At 40.2% G+C, this 18208-nt stretch overlaps 1 protein-coding gene across 1 annotated transcript in view; it reads right to left on the bottom strand.

Moving 5' to 3' along the window:
* Positions 1 to 17979, bottom strand: part of satb2 (SATB homeobox 2) — a 37451-nt gene extending 19472 nt beyond the window's left edge. Inside the window, exons 1-3 of the mRNA XM_053627695.1 lie at positions 17788 to 17979; positions 8400 to 8618; positions 5684 to 5866 (exon numbers count right to left, since the gene is read on the bottom strand). Coding sequence (XP_053483670.1) covers positions 5684 to 5866; positions 8400 to 8574 — 358 coding nt within the window. The 5' untranslated portion in view covers positions 8575 to 8618; positions 17788 to 17979. The remainder of the gene's footprint in view (positions 1 to 5683; positions 5867 to 8399; positions 8619 to 17787) is intronic.
* Positions 17980 to 18208: the final 229 nt, after the last annotated feature.

Genomic DNA, 18208 nt, shown 5'->3' with positions numbered 1-18208 from the left:
AAAATTTCTTTTAAACATTCTTTGCTGATCTACAAAAAAATGGTTCCATAGCTGCAACACTATAAGAAGGGCTCTAGAAAGCTATTTCATACTGCTTCTTTTTATATTTCTTCTTCTCATAGTTGAAGCACTGACTTTGATCCTCACTCATTCTGCCAGATTTCGTGAAACCTTCTGCGACCATTTCACCAAATGTATAATTGTCACGGATTTCCCCTCCTGATGAGTGCCGGAGCATTCAGCGAGCATGAACTACCCGAAGCCCGACAGCGCATTCTTCAGGGTTGTCATTACTGTGTTTAGTTTTGATTTAGTTTATGTCCTGTCTCCGCCCCATTATGGTATTGGTTGTTCCTAATGTCTCAGCTGTCCTGTGTTATCATCATAGATTACGCGTGCATTTAAACGCCTTGTTTCATTGTCAGGTTGCGAAGTATTGTGTTTTTGCCGCCAGTACTCTACAGAGCCATCGGTCCTGTGTTTCTCATTCCATGGTTTTTGATTTGGTTTTCGTTCTAGGTTGTGATTCTCGTGTATGCCCTGTTTATGCCCGTTTGCCGATCGCCTGACCGACCCTTGCCTGATAACTGTTTACGATATTGCTGTTTTGGATTTGTCTGCCTGCTTCTCATTAAATGTTTTACTGCACTTGCATCCATCTCCAATCCCTGTTGACATGACAGATTACTTCACGTACAACATGGATGCAGCAGGAGAGCGAAGGGAACGTCATACCCGGATCTTTATGCCGGCGTTTGATTCCATATGATTTCCTCAGTGGTTTAACCCGGATGTTCTGGCTCCCTTTGAGGTCTTTGAAAGCCGTCTGAAGGGATTTTTCTTCCAGTGCCAATTTTAATTTGAGAGCCTGGTGAACCCCAAGCCCAAGGAGAGATAATTGCTAGGGTCATGATATCCCGGTTGGTCGGTCCAGCTCACCAATGGACGGAACTCCTGATCACGATGGGAACTATAGACCTAGGGAGTGTAACGGAGTTCATCTGCCTCATGAGGGTGATCTATGGGAAGGCAGACTTTCAATTTCATTTAGAAAATTTTTTGAGGAGGGCCAGCCTTACGGATGAACCTACGAGGCTGTTCACCACCTACTTTGAGAAGGCTGACAGAGCACTCCAGCCTGAGACCGACGAAGTGGTCTCCCCTGCAAAGTTCCAGTTGGAGGTCAATGTGGCGACCCCATCTCCAGAGCTCCAGCCTGAGACCCATGAGGTGGTCTCTCCTGCCGAGCTCCAGCCGGAAAACACCGTGGCGACCTCATCTCCTGAGCCCCAGTGTGAAACCAATGAAGTGGTCTATCCAGCCATGATCCTTTCAGTTCAGTTCAGGTTCAGTTGTAGTTAGAGGTTGATGGCACAGCCTACTAAGTCCTGTTCACGGCAGAGGCCGACGAGACGGCCTACCAAGTCCTGTTCCTGCCCGAGGCCGATGAGATGGCCCACCACATCACGTTCTTTCCAGAGGTCAACAGGATGGCTTCCCAACCCAGGTTCCTGCCAGAGGCCGATGGGATGGCCTCCCAAGCAATCTTCCTGCCAGAGGCCAACGGGACAGCCTCCCAAGCCATGTTCCTGCCAGAGGTCAATGGCACAGCCTCCCATGCCATATTCCTGACAACACGGCCAACGAAACTCTCCTCACTCCTGAGGCCGACAACACGGCCAACAAAGCTCTGTTCATGCCTGAGGCCGACGACATGGCCAACCCAGCTCTGCTCTCAAGTGAGGCCGATGACACAGCCAACCCAGCTCTGCTCACGCCTGAGGCCGATGACACGGCTCACCTAGCTCTGCTCATGCCTGAGGCAGATGACACAGCCCACCAAGCTTTGCTCCCGCCTGAGGCCGGCGAGATGGCCTACCAAGTTCTGCTCATGCCTGAGGCTGGCGAGATAGCCTATCAAGTTCTGCTCAAGCCTAAGGCTGATGACACACTTTCCCAAGCCATGTTCCTGTCTAAGAACTACGGTGAACATGTCCCAGCCCAGCCGTCTGACCCCGGCAAGCCTGTCACTGACCTGTGTTCCACTTGTATGCCCCATTACTAAGACAATGCCTGCCTCAGGATTATGAGTTCTGTGCAGACATTTTGTGTAGACAAGAGCCCTTGAGGAGGGACTGTCACAGTTTTCCCCACGCGCTGAGTGTCGGAGCAATCAGCGCACATGAACTGCCCGAAACGCGACAGTGCGCTCTTCCGGGCTGTCATTATTGCGTTTACTTTTGGCATGTGTTTTGTTTTGGTTTCTGTCCTGTCTCTGCCCCTGTTATGTTATTGGTTTTTCCTATGTCTCAGCTGTTCCGTGTTATCCAATTAGATTACGTGTGTATTTAAACCCCTTGTGTTTCATTGTCAGGTTGTGAAATATTGTGTGTTTATGATAACTGTTTGATATTGCCCTACATTTTGGATTTGTCTGCCTGCTTCTCATTAAAAGCTTTACTGCACTTGTATCCATCTCCAATCCCTGTTTACATGACAATAATATAAATAGCTTTTTGTAAAATGGAGAAAATTTCCAATTTTTTTCCAGAGTTACATTATATATATATACAACCCCAACCCCCAAGGAGTGATTTGTAAATGTACTTTGATTTGTATTTAAATACAAAATGTATAAAGAGAAGGTATTTGAAGTTTTATCTAATCAACTGCATAGATTTTTTAAGATTAACGTTAATTTTGAAATTGATGCATGCAACATGTTCCAAAAAAGTTGGGACAGGGGCAATTTAGGACTAATAGCGGTGTGATAAGTTGAAGTAAAGAGGTGATGTGAAACAGGTGAGACGATCATCTAATCATAGTATATAAGGAGCCTCCAAAAATGTCTAGTCCTTCAAGAGCAAGGATGGGTCGAGTCTCGCCGATCTGCCAACAGATGCGTCAGCGAATAATCCATCACTTTGAGAAGAACATTCCCCAAAGGCAAATCGGAAGGATTTTTGGCATTTCACCTTCTACAGTGCACAATATAATTAAAAGATTCAAGGAATCTTGAAGAGAAATCTCGGTGCGTAAAAGGCGAGGCTGAAAACCACTTCTGAATGCGCGTGATCTCCGATCCCTCAGACGTCACTGTCTTAAAAACCGTCATGAGTCTGTAATGGAGATCCTGACATGGGCTCGGGAATACGTTGGTAACCCTTTGTCAGTCAACACCATTCGCCGCTGCATCCACAGATGCAAGTTAAGGCTTTACTATGCAAAGCAGAAGCCATACATCGACACTGTCCAGAAGCTCCACCCACTTCTCTTGGCTCGGTCTCATCTGAGATGGACAGTAGCACAGTGGAATTGTGTTTTGTGGTCCGACGAGTTGACATTTCAAATAGTTTTTTGGACAAAACAGCCGTCGTGTTCTCCGGGCCAGAGAGGAAAAGGATCGTCCGAGCTGTTATCAGCATCAGGTCCAAAAGCCAGCGTCTGTCATGGTATGGGGGCGTGTCAGTGCCCATGGTATGGGGGCGTGTCAGTGCCCATGGTATGGGTAACTCACACATCTGTGAGGGCATCATTAATGCAGAAAGATATGTACACATTTTGGAGCAGCATATGCTTCCATCCAGAGCAGGACAACGCCAAACCCACATTCTGCTCGGATTACAAGCGCATGGTCGCGTAAACAGAGAGTGCGGGTGCGAGCATGGCCTGCTGCAGTCCTGACCTGTCTCCGACTGAGAACGTGTGGCGCATTATGAAGCGCAAAATAAGGCAACGAAGGAACCGTACAATCACGCAGCTGAAGAAATGCATAATGGATGAATTGGGGAAAATTCCGCTCGCTAAACTTAACCAACTGGAGTCTTCACTCAGCGTCCAAACGCTTAATAAGTCTTATTAAAAGAAAAGCTGCTCTTACACAGCGGTAAACAGTCGACTGTCCCAACTTTTTTGGAGTGTATTGCAGTCATCAAATTTGAAATGAGTGTATATTTTCAAAAAATAAATTAGATTTAAATAAATTATAATTGAAATATTATTAAATAAATTAAATTGAAGTAAAACATCAAATAATATGTCAATAATGTGTTTTGAACATAGTACCAGGTGAACTGAATTTTCAACCTTTTTTTTTTTTGGCATTCTCTATACATTTTCCACTTGCATTTTTCATAATTAAGGCTGACCTGGAGTTTAATTTAGCAAAGTCACACATCAAGCGTCCTTTGAAACATCTTGAATATTTTGCAGGGATTTAAGATGACTTCTCCATTTAAATATCTATCGAAGCAAATAAAAAGAAGTTTAAACAATTTTATACTGAAAACAAAGAGATCAAAAAGGTCCTAAAATGTAAGGCAAACATGTGTTTTCAGTTTGAGAAGTGGGTTCTTACTGCTAAACAAAATTAACTTAACTTGATGCTATACCTTTTGAGAAAAGATCAGGATCACTGAGTGTTTAGAAATGTTTGGATTTAGGCTCATTCTTGACAAAGCTGTCTTTGTTACCGTGAATAAATTGCCGTTTTAAATTCTCTGCATTCTTTACAATACACATATAAACGTTTAACTCTTCCCGGAGATGCCAACCATATGTATAACAATAAATTAAAATGACATTCTAATCCTTCTTTTGCTTGCATGCTTATAAATAATTTGAGTATTTTACACACCCAAACACTCATACACACAATGATTGAAATGTAGACATAATACGCAACTACAGGAGGCATCACGCACAGGCAAACGTATTCCAACGTATTTGTCGTTCAAACAGACTCAGCATCCCAAGCACACAAAGCAGTCATATCTGTCTTACTGTTCTAGTGTAGAACTTTCACTTTACACTTAAATCTAACCCTGAACTTAACCTCTGCAACCAAAAGGAAACATCCATCCATCCATTTTCTGTACTGCGTATCCTACACAAGGTCACGGGGAGCCTGGAGCCTATCCCAGGGGACTCTGAGCACAAGCAGGGGAACACCCTGGACAGGGTGCCAGGGCATAATCGCACACACACTCACACACCCATTCACACACTGCGGACAATTTGGAAACGCCAATCAGCCTACAGCGTATGTCTTTAGACTGAGAGAGGGAACCGGAGTACCTGGAGGAAACCCTCAAAGCACGGGGAGAACATGCAAACTCTGCACACACAGGAGGTGGGAATCAAACCCCCAACCCTGACGTTGTGTGGCAAAAGTGCTAACCATGCCACCATGCCCCCTTGAAAGAAACATTTTGGGCTCTTTTTTGTTGTTGTTGTTTTTTTAAATAAATTTGTCAACACCACAACCGCCACCACCACCACCACCACCAACAACAACAACCAGTTTACTGTCGAATTGTGTGATTCAGACTCCATTTGCAAGAACTCTGAACAGGCTCATCATCCTGATACCTACATCTGTCTCTTTCAGGCGCTCGTATGCAAAACATAAAGGCACACTTTTGTCACACGATTGCTGAGACGGTATAATAATCTGATATTAAATCTGATTGAATAACCTTGAAGAAGTCAATTATTGGTGGGTCTTTTAAACTTCAGACAAGTTTCGCTCCGAAGTCAGATGAACCTTTCAGGTGGACTATAGACCTTTTTCTTTTTCTTTTCTTTTTTAAAATAGACTATAACGTTTCCACACTACACATGTAACGTCAGCTCCACTTAACCAGAATGAAACATAATCAGTGTGAACTGAGCTTAGACTCACCTTGTGCCTGGGCTGCTGAGCTGTGGGAGTAGCCGAGGGCAAGCAGCGCCGTCTCCACCAGCTGAGTGAACAGAATGTCCTTCCTGACCAGCACAAACTCCGCATGCTCCTCTCGGCCCTCCCCCTCCACCACTATCCCTCCATCCACCTGCTCTACGACGCAGAACACGGGAATCATCAGACCTGCCGGGAGAAAAAGATTGTGAGAGAATTTCTGACCGCGCCTGTTTCTGAACACTCATAGGTCACTAATGCATAAATGCTTAATGATTAATAGATTAATCGGACCGTTTTTAAATGATGATCAGAGTTGGCTAGTTTCCATGCAAATCATCAATTCTTTATCAAACCATCACCGGACAAATGAGCACGCATTGCTCTGTGTCTGTTTTACAAGCTGAACTGATAACTCGTTATGTTACACGGATAATACTAGAAGGTTATGTTGTTAATTTAATTAGTTAGACATTGCAACAGATATGCAAACTTTACCCTTTCTTTTGTTTGACTGTTCTTCTGCACAGTTTCATGATCTCTGCTGCCTCACTTGGGCGAATATAAAGTTTTGCTCCTCCCTGCAAAACCTGCTACCATTTAAAGCATTTTCCCTGCTGTGCTTTGTTCTACAGCCTTCTGGTGGCTTAAATTAATTAAAGAAATGAGGGTTTGAGAGCGTCGGGCAAACTAGACCGCTAATAATAACAGCCAAGTTGGGTAAAACACACACATGAACACTCTCTCTCTCTCTCTCTCTCTCTCTCTCTCTCTCTCTCTCTCTCGCTCTCTCTCTCCATCATTCTGTCTCACACACATGCACTACAAAAATATATAGAGGCTTGGTGTGGTGTGGTTTGGTTTGGTGTGGTGCTCAATGTGTATAGCCAATCTTGTCTCTACACTGAAAAACAAATTCTAACATTCGTTCAAAGTAAAAAATAAATAAATAAATAAATAAATAAATAAATAAAAGGTGTCGACTTGTTACCCCCCCCCCCCCCCCCCCCTATTTTTTAGTACTTTGATCCAATGTTTTTTCCCCCCAGTGTATTTAGGAACTGACTGAAAAGAGCTTTGGTGTGATGTTCCTATGTATAATAATAATAATAATAATAATAATAATAATAATAATAACATATATGTACTATACCGTACATGTACAAGTATAATAATATATACTTTATATATAGCACCTAACCAAGCCTCTTGTTTTAATCAATCAGCTCCTATATTTCTATTTCCTCCTCATTAATCAAACCAGCTCCCAATTCACAATCATAAATGCTCTTACGGAGTGAGTTACACTGTGGGCCTGAGCCAAATCAAGTAAGTGAATTTCCCCCAACAGGGAAATATAACTGTCAACACACACCAGCTCCCAGGCATGTGTGTGTGTGTGTGTGTGTGTGTGTGTGTGTGTGTGTGGCCCTCTCCTTACTGCTCGACTGTGGTTTACAGGAAGCACACTAAGTTTCCTATGTTCAAAGACAACCCCTCATTAGGATTAACCATCGACCCCAGCTTTCAGCACACAGACACTGGAAAGGGCCTTCTACATCTCTGATCTTCCTCATCCCTTTAAAACACACACAAACACACATGCACGCATGCTGCCTGCACGCCCGCGCTTTACCTTCGACCGCCTTATTTCTATTGTTTTTCTGAATAAATGCTCAGATCCACAACCATGCACACACACACACACACACACACACACACACACACACACACACGCATACTGTGTAGGCTCACACTTTTTTTTTTTTTTTATAAAGTTTTATAGTTTCCTTACTGACTGTTAAGCCAACTAGTTAATTGATATTCCTTACAGGTTGACTCAATAAATATCCTCAAATGCATTAAAAAAAATAAAAAAAGATTGACTGAATTAAACAGATGTGCACAGATGTCACCTGACTTGGGGATGTATAACTGGATGCTCCGTCGTTTTTTTGTGTGTTTTTTTGTGTGAAACAAAACATGCTATGAAATGTTATCTGCTAAAAACACCCAAGGCCACTACACCCAATATATTATTTCTGTGACTGTGAAGTTATGATCAATGAATGACATAGGCAAATAAATCAGGCCCCCTACAGTGCTCCTTTATTAACTACACTCGGTGTTATATTGTCCCCATGACACTCCGCAGGCCACATTAGTGTATAGGATGGAATTGATTCATATTGTAGGCTGTGGGTTAGCCTTTTAATCTAGCCTAATAAAAAGTTCAGACAGACTGTAGAAGGAAATGCACAGGGAGCTATGAGATGCAACAGATTTGGCTAGTATTACTTTCGGCTAGCTGGTTTAGCATTGTATTCTTCTATTCACAAGGCATTCATGTCTGTCTAAACCTCTGATTATTTTGTCTATTTAAAAACTACCAAACGACACTCCTTAAACAATGCGGTATTAAATCGATCCACTTTAAAATAATTGAATGCAAAAAAAAAAAAAAAAAAAAAGGATCATCATTCATTCATTCATCTTTAGTAATTGTTTATCCTGCTCAGCACTGTAGAGATCCTATCCTGGGAACATTGGATGTGAGGCATGAATACACCCTGGATAGGATGCCGGTCGATCTCAGAGCACACATTTGTAACTAGAGGCAATTTAGCGCAACCAGTCCACCTACTGGCATGTTTTTTGGAAGGTGAGAGAGGCACACGGGGGAAAATGTGAAACTTTACTTTAGCTGTTTTTGGAGTCATACCTCCTAAGGCTCTCTGTGGAGCTCCGTTATGGCGACTACGTGGCCCGGTAGGGCTGCCATTCATCTCCAGGCGGCTTATCTTCCCCGGAGGGGGGCCACTCAGATCGGGGCTGGTGGCAGTGCGGCGCTCTGGGCTCTCCCGCGGACGTGGGCTCTCTCCTCCTCCACGCTCCATCCCCCTCCACACTGTAGGGGGAACACCAGCCAGGGAGTACGGACCTGAGGGAGGGACAGAGATGGACAGATAGATGGATAGAGAGGAAAACAGACAGATATGTATGATAAAAAGAGTGTTGTAAGTATCCATGCTAGGTGTATTTTCAGTCATCCAAGTCATTTCGATAGTGTATTAACAGTACATCAAATTGACATCAAACTGAAGCCACTTGAACAGGTGTAGAGATGAGACAAGTCCAGGTGCTTATTACTACTACTAGACATCAGATTGCTAAAAATGCATAGCAGCATGCTATGTAATTGACCATACTCTGATCATGCAAATTCTGCACCAATCTTCATTCATTCATCTTCCGGGACCGCTTTATTCTGGTCAGGGACGTGGATGATCCGAATTCCCAGGAACACTGGTGGGTTTATGTGGAATAACATCAAGGTAGTTGAGCTAAAGCTAATAGCATTGTCCTATAACCCACAGGACCTTTCCTTAGGACCGTATCACTGCAATCAACAAACAGATGGGCTATGCATCTCGTTCTGCACCAGTGTCTGTGGGGAACGTATACTAGGTGTAAACTCTGTGTATATGTATATGTGCTTATGTGTTTGTTGGGGGAATGTAGCATGGGCACAAATGTTTGTCAGATCTCTCTGGCAAGTAGTTTTATAAGTGTATGCATATGTGTGTTTGTGTGTGTGTGATTATTTTTGATAGTTGTAAGTAGAGATTTGTTTGTTGGTTTGTTTTTGTATGGCTCCGCGAGAACGATTTATGACTGAATAAAATTCACCAACAGAGTGATATTTTTCATGTGTGTAGTTTGATTTTCTTGCCAATATTTCCTTCTATCAATAATATGCGTACAGATTACCAAGTCTAGTGATTACATATTCATGCACACATGTGTGGTCCATTGGGCTAGCTTCCAAAAGTTCTTGTTTTTCAGCCAAACCTTTAATATTGGTAATGTCCATCAGGATGAATGCCAGGCAGGGCAGCTCACCTGCCAAGTTTGAAAGAATGAGTACTCATACACTACTAGCCAAGTGGAGGAGGAGGAGGAGCACAATTTACATTTCACTCCCTCCACAGAGCAAAGGCTACGGTCAAATGTAGTCTCATATGAAGCAGGGTAAAAAAGCAAATTTCTAGGAAAACTGTTGCAAAAAGAGGGAAAATTATTTACCGAATTGTAGTTGTAGAATACAGGCCTGTGTGTTTTGCCGTCATTTACAGAAATGAACAGATATGGCCACGTGGAAATCACAACTTTGCCCAGTGTTATAAACGCCAGTCTGGTCCCAATTCCAGTAGTGAAAATTTTTAACAGAAGAGACTTGTGACGGTGTTTATTCACTTAAGTAGGACTAACACAAAACAGCCCACATTTCAAATATCTATCTATTTAAAACAGTTCCTTATATGTAATTTAACACTGATGTAGCATCATGCTATTGTAAGCGAATTTATTTTGTCTCTGGGCTTTAAATTTGTCCTTACTTCCTTGTTCTTGCGGCCTGAACGAGAACAAAACCCACGAATGGAGCACAAATGAAATTGGAGGAGGGTTACGAGCTGGGAATAAATGTTCGAAATGAATAATAAATTAAAACCATTAACCTCAGAGTGATTAAAACTCCAACTAGGGCTGCGAAGCAAGGGGCTAAATTCATTGTGGTTTAATGAATGAAGAAAAAAGGAGGAACACCGCACTTAAATGCAGTTTGAAGGGAAATAAATGATTCTGGGGACGTTCTGGGGAATTTTTCACACACTTCTCACAAATAGCACATTTGGACAATATATATATATATATATATATATATATATATATATATATATATATATATATATATAATTGTTCACATGTGCTATTTGTGAGAAGTTTGTGAAGGTACTGTATGCATATATATATATATATATATATATATATATATATATATATATATATATATATATATAGATCCATATATGTGTGTATATATATATATATATATATATATATATATATATATATATATATATATATATATATATATGCCAGCTGTGGAATAGCTCTGGTCCCGGATTTAAGCCATCTTCTAACACATTCGCTATAGACCTCTTAACAAAGTGGACTAAGTGCAATGGACCGTGGCCACATTAGAAGTACACACCATTTACATTCATTGCAAGGATATAAAATGGGAGAAATGAAAGAATTAAATAGGAAACAGATGAAAATGTGTAATATGTGAACCAAACAAAACAAATGAAAACGTCTTAAGCATAAGCAGGAGTCAAAAGCAGCTGAGCTAATGTCCAACAAACTCTCTGGTGTTGAATTAACAACTGCCGTGTTTATAGTCCAGCTGGACAGAAATGAACACTGTACATCTTAAATCAGCAACTGTAATTGTCAAATCTACACCGGAGATTATACGTTGCGCCAATCACTCTTTATCAACGAGAAGACATTCTCTTAGGAGAGAACAAGTTGCTCTTTTGGAACCTAGTGAAGAGCCACTCTTCTTACTTAAATCTGTCACCCATAAGAGTGGTAGAAATCTGGCCATAGTATAGTGTTAAAGGGAAACCTTCACTAACACTAAGGAAAGTCATAGATCTAATAAACAGTGTGCCAATGCCTGTTTGCCTCCATACTTATTAGACTAGAGATCCCACAGGGGCTATAAAAACCTTAGTAAACACTTAACAAAACGAAGCCTGGAATCTTTAACAGGCTTAAGCAGATCTACGAGAAGATATAAAAAAGCGATGCTGTGCATGACGAGAAGGCATGTGTGAGAAGAATGGGTATGTCGTGCAGCAGATGTTGTATGGAAGATTTATTTTGATGAAAGGTCCCCCTCTGAATATTTCATCTATCTCTTTTTTTTTTTTTGCATCTTCACATCTTCCTCTTATCATCACATCACACTAGACATCTCAAATCCTTCTGCCCACTGCCCTCCTTGGTGTCTCAGCGTCTTTCATCTCGTCTTTACAGCTGATTTGAGATGCTGATCCCGTTGATTTTTCCGTACCTTCGCAGTACAGCACAGGTCCTGACCTGCCTGAGTCTAATGACGCTACCACTGATCACAATCAAGAAATAGTCTGCATCTCAGTTTCCATCAGTGTGCCTATTTCTCTTTCTCTGTCTCTCTCTATCATGCTCTACTTGTCCTCCAACCCCCTCTTCTTGAGCTACAAATATTTGACAGAAGAGATAAGTTGGATGCAAAATGATACTAGAAAATTCACTCCATTTGAGAGATTTTACTGTTCAGTGCTGTAATGTTTTCTTTAATATTGTTAAAAAAAAAACAAAACAGTTTTGGTATCATAAGCCATCCTTTAAATATTATAATTATAGCCATGGCCAAGAAATCAGAACTCAGTATCAGATTGGCTAAGGCCAATAACAACTGACTGTATAAAATGAAAATCATATGCTTTAGATGTAAGTAGAAAAGATATACGTATGTGTGTTGGTTGTTGTGTGTATACCATATATTAGATTAAAATTGCACCACCATTAAAAAAAAATTTAAAAAATACAATAACAAAAACATGGGAATGTTGTGCAACTGTGATCATAATGCAGTGATTGTGTAAATTCATTGGCCATGCTAAAAGCACGTATCTTTTTGATATCAGCACAGTATATTAGGTACTAAAACAATCATGTAGATGATTGAACGCATACGTAGATGAAAAGATTCTCCAGAATATAAAACCGGAATAAACCCATATCCATCTAAAGGAACTTCTAAGTCATGTGATGTCTTTTTGATCAGTCTTCAAAAGTGTCTGGAAGGTGAAAGATTAAATCAACGCTGGCTGTTTAAACACAACAGATCACACTAACTTACTGTAGAAATATCCACTACGCACTCGATCCAAGCTACAAGTGTCTGGTGTGTTTAATAAGTGGAACAGGGCTTATATCCTGAGCGACCATGATTTCCAAAACTCCAGCGACCACTCCGCAGAGGTCGGCTCCCTATACCGCTCACTCCCTTTTTACGACTCCTTCACACTCGTTCTCTAGCTGTCCTCTATTCTCTTTCACTCCCTCTGGCACAGACAATGGCTTCTACCCCCCACAGTAAATGGAGGACAGTATGAACACCACACTACTGAACTCGTTGTACAGTAATACGCTCTGTGTAAACAAATCTGTGCAATCAATAGAGAAAGTGAGGGAAAAAAAAAGCAGACTGTCTGAGGTAAAGAGTACTTAAAAGTATGATAATAAATGAGCCTCCTAAACATCATAAAACCATACAGGCGACGTGAGAGTATTGATAAACCCACCCTAATTATTCCTAATAATGGACCTAATAAATGATGAAATAAGCCTGGGTTCGTCTGTGTTGGACTATTAGCCCATATCAGTGTGGTGACAGTGTGCTAAGGCGTTAACCTCACTGGCCAGAGAATAGCTGTGTGATAGTCATTTATTGCAGGGTTATTAAAATATAGGCCCAGTTGGAGCGCTGATAAAGGATGAGTGGAGGGTCAGAGGGACGTCTATGAAGGCCCCTGCAGAGTCTATTCTATACAGGTGTGTGTTGGGAAGGAGGGGAAAGACAGATAACAACTTATCAGCTATGCATTTAATAGCAGATCACAGCGTAACCAGCAGAGATAATTAAACAGGATTTACACATAACAAGGCAAGCAACAGTCAGACTAAAACTAATCAAAAACAGAACATGTGTAAGTGCAAGAAGTGTGAGAAACATGGAAAACGTATGAATAAAGTCTTTTTTTTTTTGAAGATGACCCTTAATACGTGCGTCTGACCGGTATGACGATAAGAGATATAAATAAACCGGTTAATGAAGAATGGAAGAAAGATCGGAAACACTTGATTTGGTGACACGTGTAAATGTGTCATGTGGTGAGGAAGCCTGAGCAATGGCGGGAGTGCAGCAGGCCTTCTCGAGACCTCGTTCGGCTTGCTCGTAAACATCTCATTTGGTAGTAAAAGACAAAGAGTTGGAGGTAGGACTTTATTACGCTCCCCCGTCCATTGCAAGCGTGCGTACACACAGGCAAATATAGGCAAAAAACATATGTGACACCCATCCACCTATACACTAACCACAGAACAGACTTTCTGCTCTGACACTTCCAAGGACCACACACTGTCTCACAGCAGGAAGTCGTCACATACAGTACGGTCGACAAGGCAGACAAGTACATGGAACAGGGCTGTAAAATACTCACGCTTGGATATTTATTCTATAATGTAGAATGCTCTAATACTGCATTAATCCTGTAGCTCTGGCTAAATATGTTCAAATGGTACAATCTAAACAGGAGCTGGGCAACAAGACAAGCACTTACACTTTAATTTAAGTGTTACACTGAAATGAGTATCAACCTATATTTCTATTGAACACCAGCTTACCATACAACTGGACAAGGCTGGGAAAGTGGAGTTGCTAGCTATTTAATTACCTGTCTTAATAATAAGCATAAACACTGGCAGAGTAATCATTTAAAAACAAGCACAAGAGCTTTTTAAAAAGCCTAAATGAAACAAAAGCAATGATCTCTAGCTCAGTGTTTGAAAATAAAACCAAGTGAGAGAAAATTTGCAATAGTAACCTTGTAACACGTGTGTTCTTGAGATCAAAACCGATATGCAATAGTACGACTCCCTGACCTTACACCCTAACCTGAATAATAAGAATTGGCTCCCTAGTGAAGTGCGCCAGGCGTTACACAGGTATGCTACTCTGTGTGGAGACATACGAAATAAACAGAACACTATCGTGTCAGATATGCTATGTGACAAAATTATTCACTCACGCGCACTGTCCACGCACTATTTTGACACACTATTTAGTTCAGGTTGGTGTATAGTGTCGCATGAGTTATAAGAAGCTGTCTGCATGTCAAGCCTAGCAGAGGAACTCCTGAGACATATTTTGCTTTCTTTTACGCAGAACGATTGGGGTGGGGTGGGGTGGGTGGGGGGAGGGGGGGGGGGAGGGTGGATAGTCCAAGAGCGAGGTGCATAGTTTATACTTAGGAATACTGGACGCACCAGTGCCACTTCGATAAAATCCTTAACGCCACAGCTGCTTCAGGGCAACGCTATAATAAACATCCCTCTCTTTCACAAGCATGGGAAAAGCTTAAGTGCCTTCTAAAATATAATTCATATTTCATAAACATTTATTGTATGCCTAAACCGAGGCTTGAATGGAGAGGCGAAATTCACATGCAATCCGATACTGAATGCTGCTCACTGCCCATATGCTTCTGCTTCTTTCATTTGCGTGTTTACTCCAGAGTTTGTGGCACTAATAAGAGTCAAACTGTCTGTTGCATTTTGGTTCCATTTGCATTTGTGAAGTATTCATTTCGACTCTGGAAGGATAGACAGTGTTTTCATAAGTCAGCCTAGAGCTCGTTTTTTGTTTTGGTTTAGGACAATTTCGTTTCTCTCTCCTTCCGACTTCAAGAGACTTCAAGAGTGACCTTTCAAGTGGATCTTTGTGTCCCCGTGCAAGTTTTACCAATGGTAAATCTGTGCATAAATAAATCACTACGTTTCTGATATGATCTATAGATGTCTATAGTTTTGCCTTTTCTTAAAAATAAATAAATAAATAAATAAATAAATAAATAAATAAATCGCTTATGGAGAATAACTCAATTAATCAAGTACGGTTATTACTGCATGCTGGCGTAAATGCGTTTTTAAAAAAGTCTCCAATTAGGGAATGAGGGTTAATACGATTAATAATACTGTTACTATTAATATTACTATTAATATACTAATACTATTATAATAACCTAAAACAAACCACCATTATTTCATATAAGGTAAAGTTATGAAAGTTTTGCTTGAACGGTATTACAGCTTTATTTGAGTAGTTTGAGTTCACGTGCCCAATATATATATATATATATATATATATATATATATATATATATATATATATATATATATATATATATATAGTATTATATATATATATTCACACTCCTGCTGTGGACGTGTCTGTTAAAGTGTTCATTAATGTTATTAACTGTTCATTAAAATAAGTTTCAGAACGACCACTGTGAGAAGAAAACACGCCATAAATAAATAAATAAATAAATAAATAAATAAATAATGACGTAGTATGGCAAAGAATAGCAGAAATGGATTTAGATGTTGATTATTGTATACTAACCTACATTACAATAGTGCAGATGGACCTGATGCAGTTTGTAATCAAAAATAAAAATAAATTAACTTTTTATTATTATTATTATTTTTTTTTTTAATTGGGAGAATTTTTTTTTTAAGCCGCATGAATTCATTCGCCTCTTTCTATTTATGAAGAATATAGCCTATGTATGGGCAAAATATTCACACACACACACACACACACACACACACACACACACACACACACACACACACACAGAGGTTGGTTTGGATGGTAAGGAGTTTGGCTGTGCGCGGTGCGGTTATTCTCCACAGGGCAGAAGGTCAGTGGTGGCTGTACGCGAGGAAAACCAAAACGCCTATGTGTTCTATTTCTTCTCCTACTATTTCTATTGGACGTTTATCTCTTTCCAAAGTCTCATAAACGGTGAAATAATGAACATAAGCTTTAAAAAAAAAAAAAAACACCAAAAAATATATTCGTCGGCTAATGTTGTTGAACATAACTGGATAAGTAACGCGCAACACTCGGCGTCTCTAAAGCGCGACGTGCTGTCGAGCTGAACTCATTTCTTACTCAGTTATGTGCAGCTGTAATAACCTGCAAGTCATGTGCTTTCTAATGAGAAAAACTACAGGACTCCACAACCTTCCACGATTCTGTTACTCAATTTAAATGATTATATCAATTCAGCTGCAAACGAATGGGAACCACTGCTGTCTACGAAATATAAATTAACTGTAGATTACAGCAAACGCACATGGCAATATTATTATTATTATTATTATTATTATTATTATTATTATTATTATTATGAAAAGTAGTAGCAGTAGTACTAATAGTAGAGTCTGTTGAAACAGTGAAATTAATTTCTTGCTTTTATTATTATTATTATTATTATTATTATTATTATTATTATTATTATTATTCTCAGTAGTACTAATAGTGGTAACGTTTACAGTGACACTGCTGACATTTTTTCCTATTCTTCATCAGCTTCTTCTTCTTATTATTATTATCAGTAGTACTAGTAGTAGAAGTTTTATTATTAGTATACAATTTACATAGTTAATTTTATTTAAAAGAATTAAAGTATTAATCATTCAGTCCATATTTGCTTTAATTTTTCCTTTTCGATATTCATTCATCTAACCTCGAACTATCTAACCTTTATCCATCAGATTACAACTTATATATATATATATATATATATATATATATATATATATATATATATATATATATATATATATATATAATAAAAATCAAAATCTAAATATCAGCGATATATGAATGTAGTTTAATAATCTGGAACGTTTTGTATGGTCCCAAGTCCATATTATAGTTTGAGGGATAGAAATTAAACTTCAGCTTGTACTGTAGACCTCAGCTCTTACACTACAAACCTAAGTTAGTAACTTAATATTTTAGGTTAACAGATGTTAACTTGTAATGTAACAGGAACTCTTATAACAGCCGGTAGCCGTTTTATGCGTTAATGTTCACTAATATTAGAAGACTAACACCAGTAGCCGTCTAAGCAGAGATCAAAAGGGGCTATACGAGGTGCACGCATGTGCTACCAAACAAAATCTGAGCACTCATCATCGTTTAAAATGATCTATTCACTGTAGTTTTAATTTCGACAAAATGAATATGCTCCCCAGCATTTGCAACACTGAGCATGCAATTAACCTAATAAATGCCGATAATTTAGGCTACTGTAGAAATAAGACTTGACACTAGAGTTAACTTCCATGAAGTGGAAAGCATATTAATAGAAGGCTCTAGAGCAAAATCCTAAGGGGTCAGTTAACACTGTAGCACTTATATAGTACGAGTATACTGGAGATGGACATAATGAACGCTATGGGAGTCTGTAGAACTTTGTAGGTGTTAATTCAGCAACAGCAACAACCACAACAACAACAACAACAAGAAGAGTTGGTTTAAAATGTAACACTCTGGATATTATGCATATTGGAGGCAGAGGAAAAACAGCACCTGGTTTAAGCCTGGAGGAAATGGAGAAAAGAGGAGAACTTACTGCTCAAGGCGTGTTGGTATCGGGGCTGGCCGTTGAGAGGGCTCTGTCCATTGAGTAAAAGTAGTGAATCCAGGGCTGGGCTTCTTGCTGCAGCGCTGCTGGCTGGAACCGGCTTGCTGGTAATATCGGTGGGCTGAAATCGGCTCGGTGATATCGGCGGTTTGACACTTGGGCTGTGTGTGAGCGCGGGACTGGAAGCCAGAGTCTAAAGCGAGGAGGCGGTAGGGATGACTAGAGAGAGAGAGAGAGAGAGAGAGAGTGAGAGAGAGAGAGTGAGAGAGAGAGAGAGAGAGAGTGAGGGTGTGTGTGAGAGAAATAGACAGAGACAGAAATCCGACCAGCAAAGCGACACAAGTTCCCCGTAACGGAAGTGCGATTATTTTCTTGTCCGCCCGCCGCGAGCTCCAGCGACCATTTCGCG

This window comes from Ictalurus furcatus, chromosome 6 (genome assembly GCF_023375685.1).
Source record: "Ictalurus furcatus strain D&B chromosome 6, Billie_1.0, whole genome shotgun sequence".
In the NCBI taxonomy this organism is placed as follows: domain Eukaryota; kingdom Metazoa; phylum Chordata; class Actinopteri; order Siluriformes; family Ictaluridae; genus Ictalurus; species Ictalurus furcatus.
This window is presented reverse-complemented; position numbering and strand designations above follow the sequence as displayed.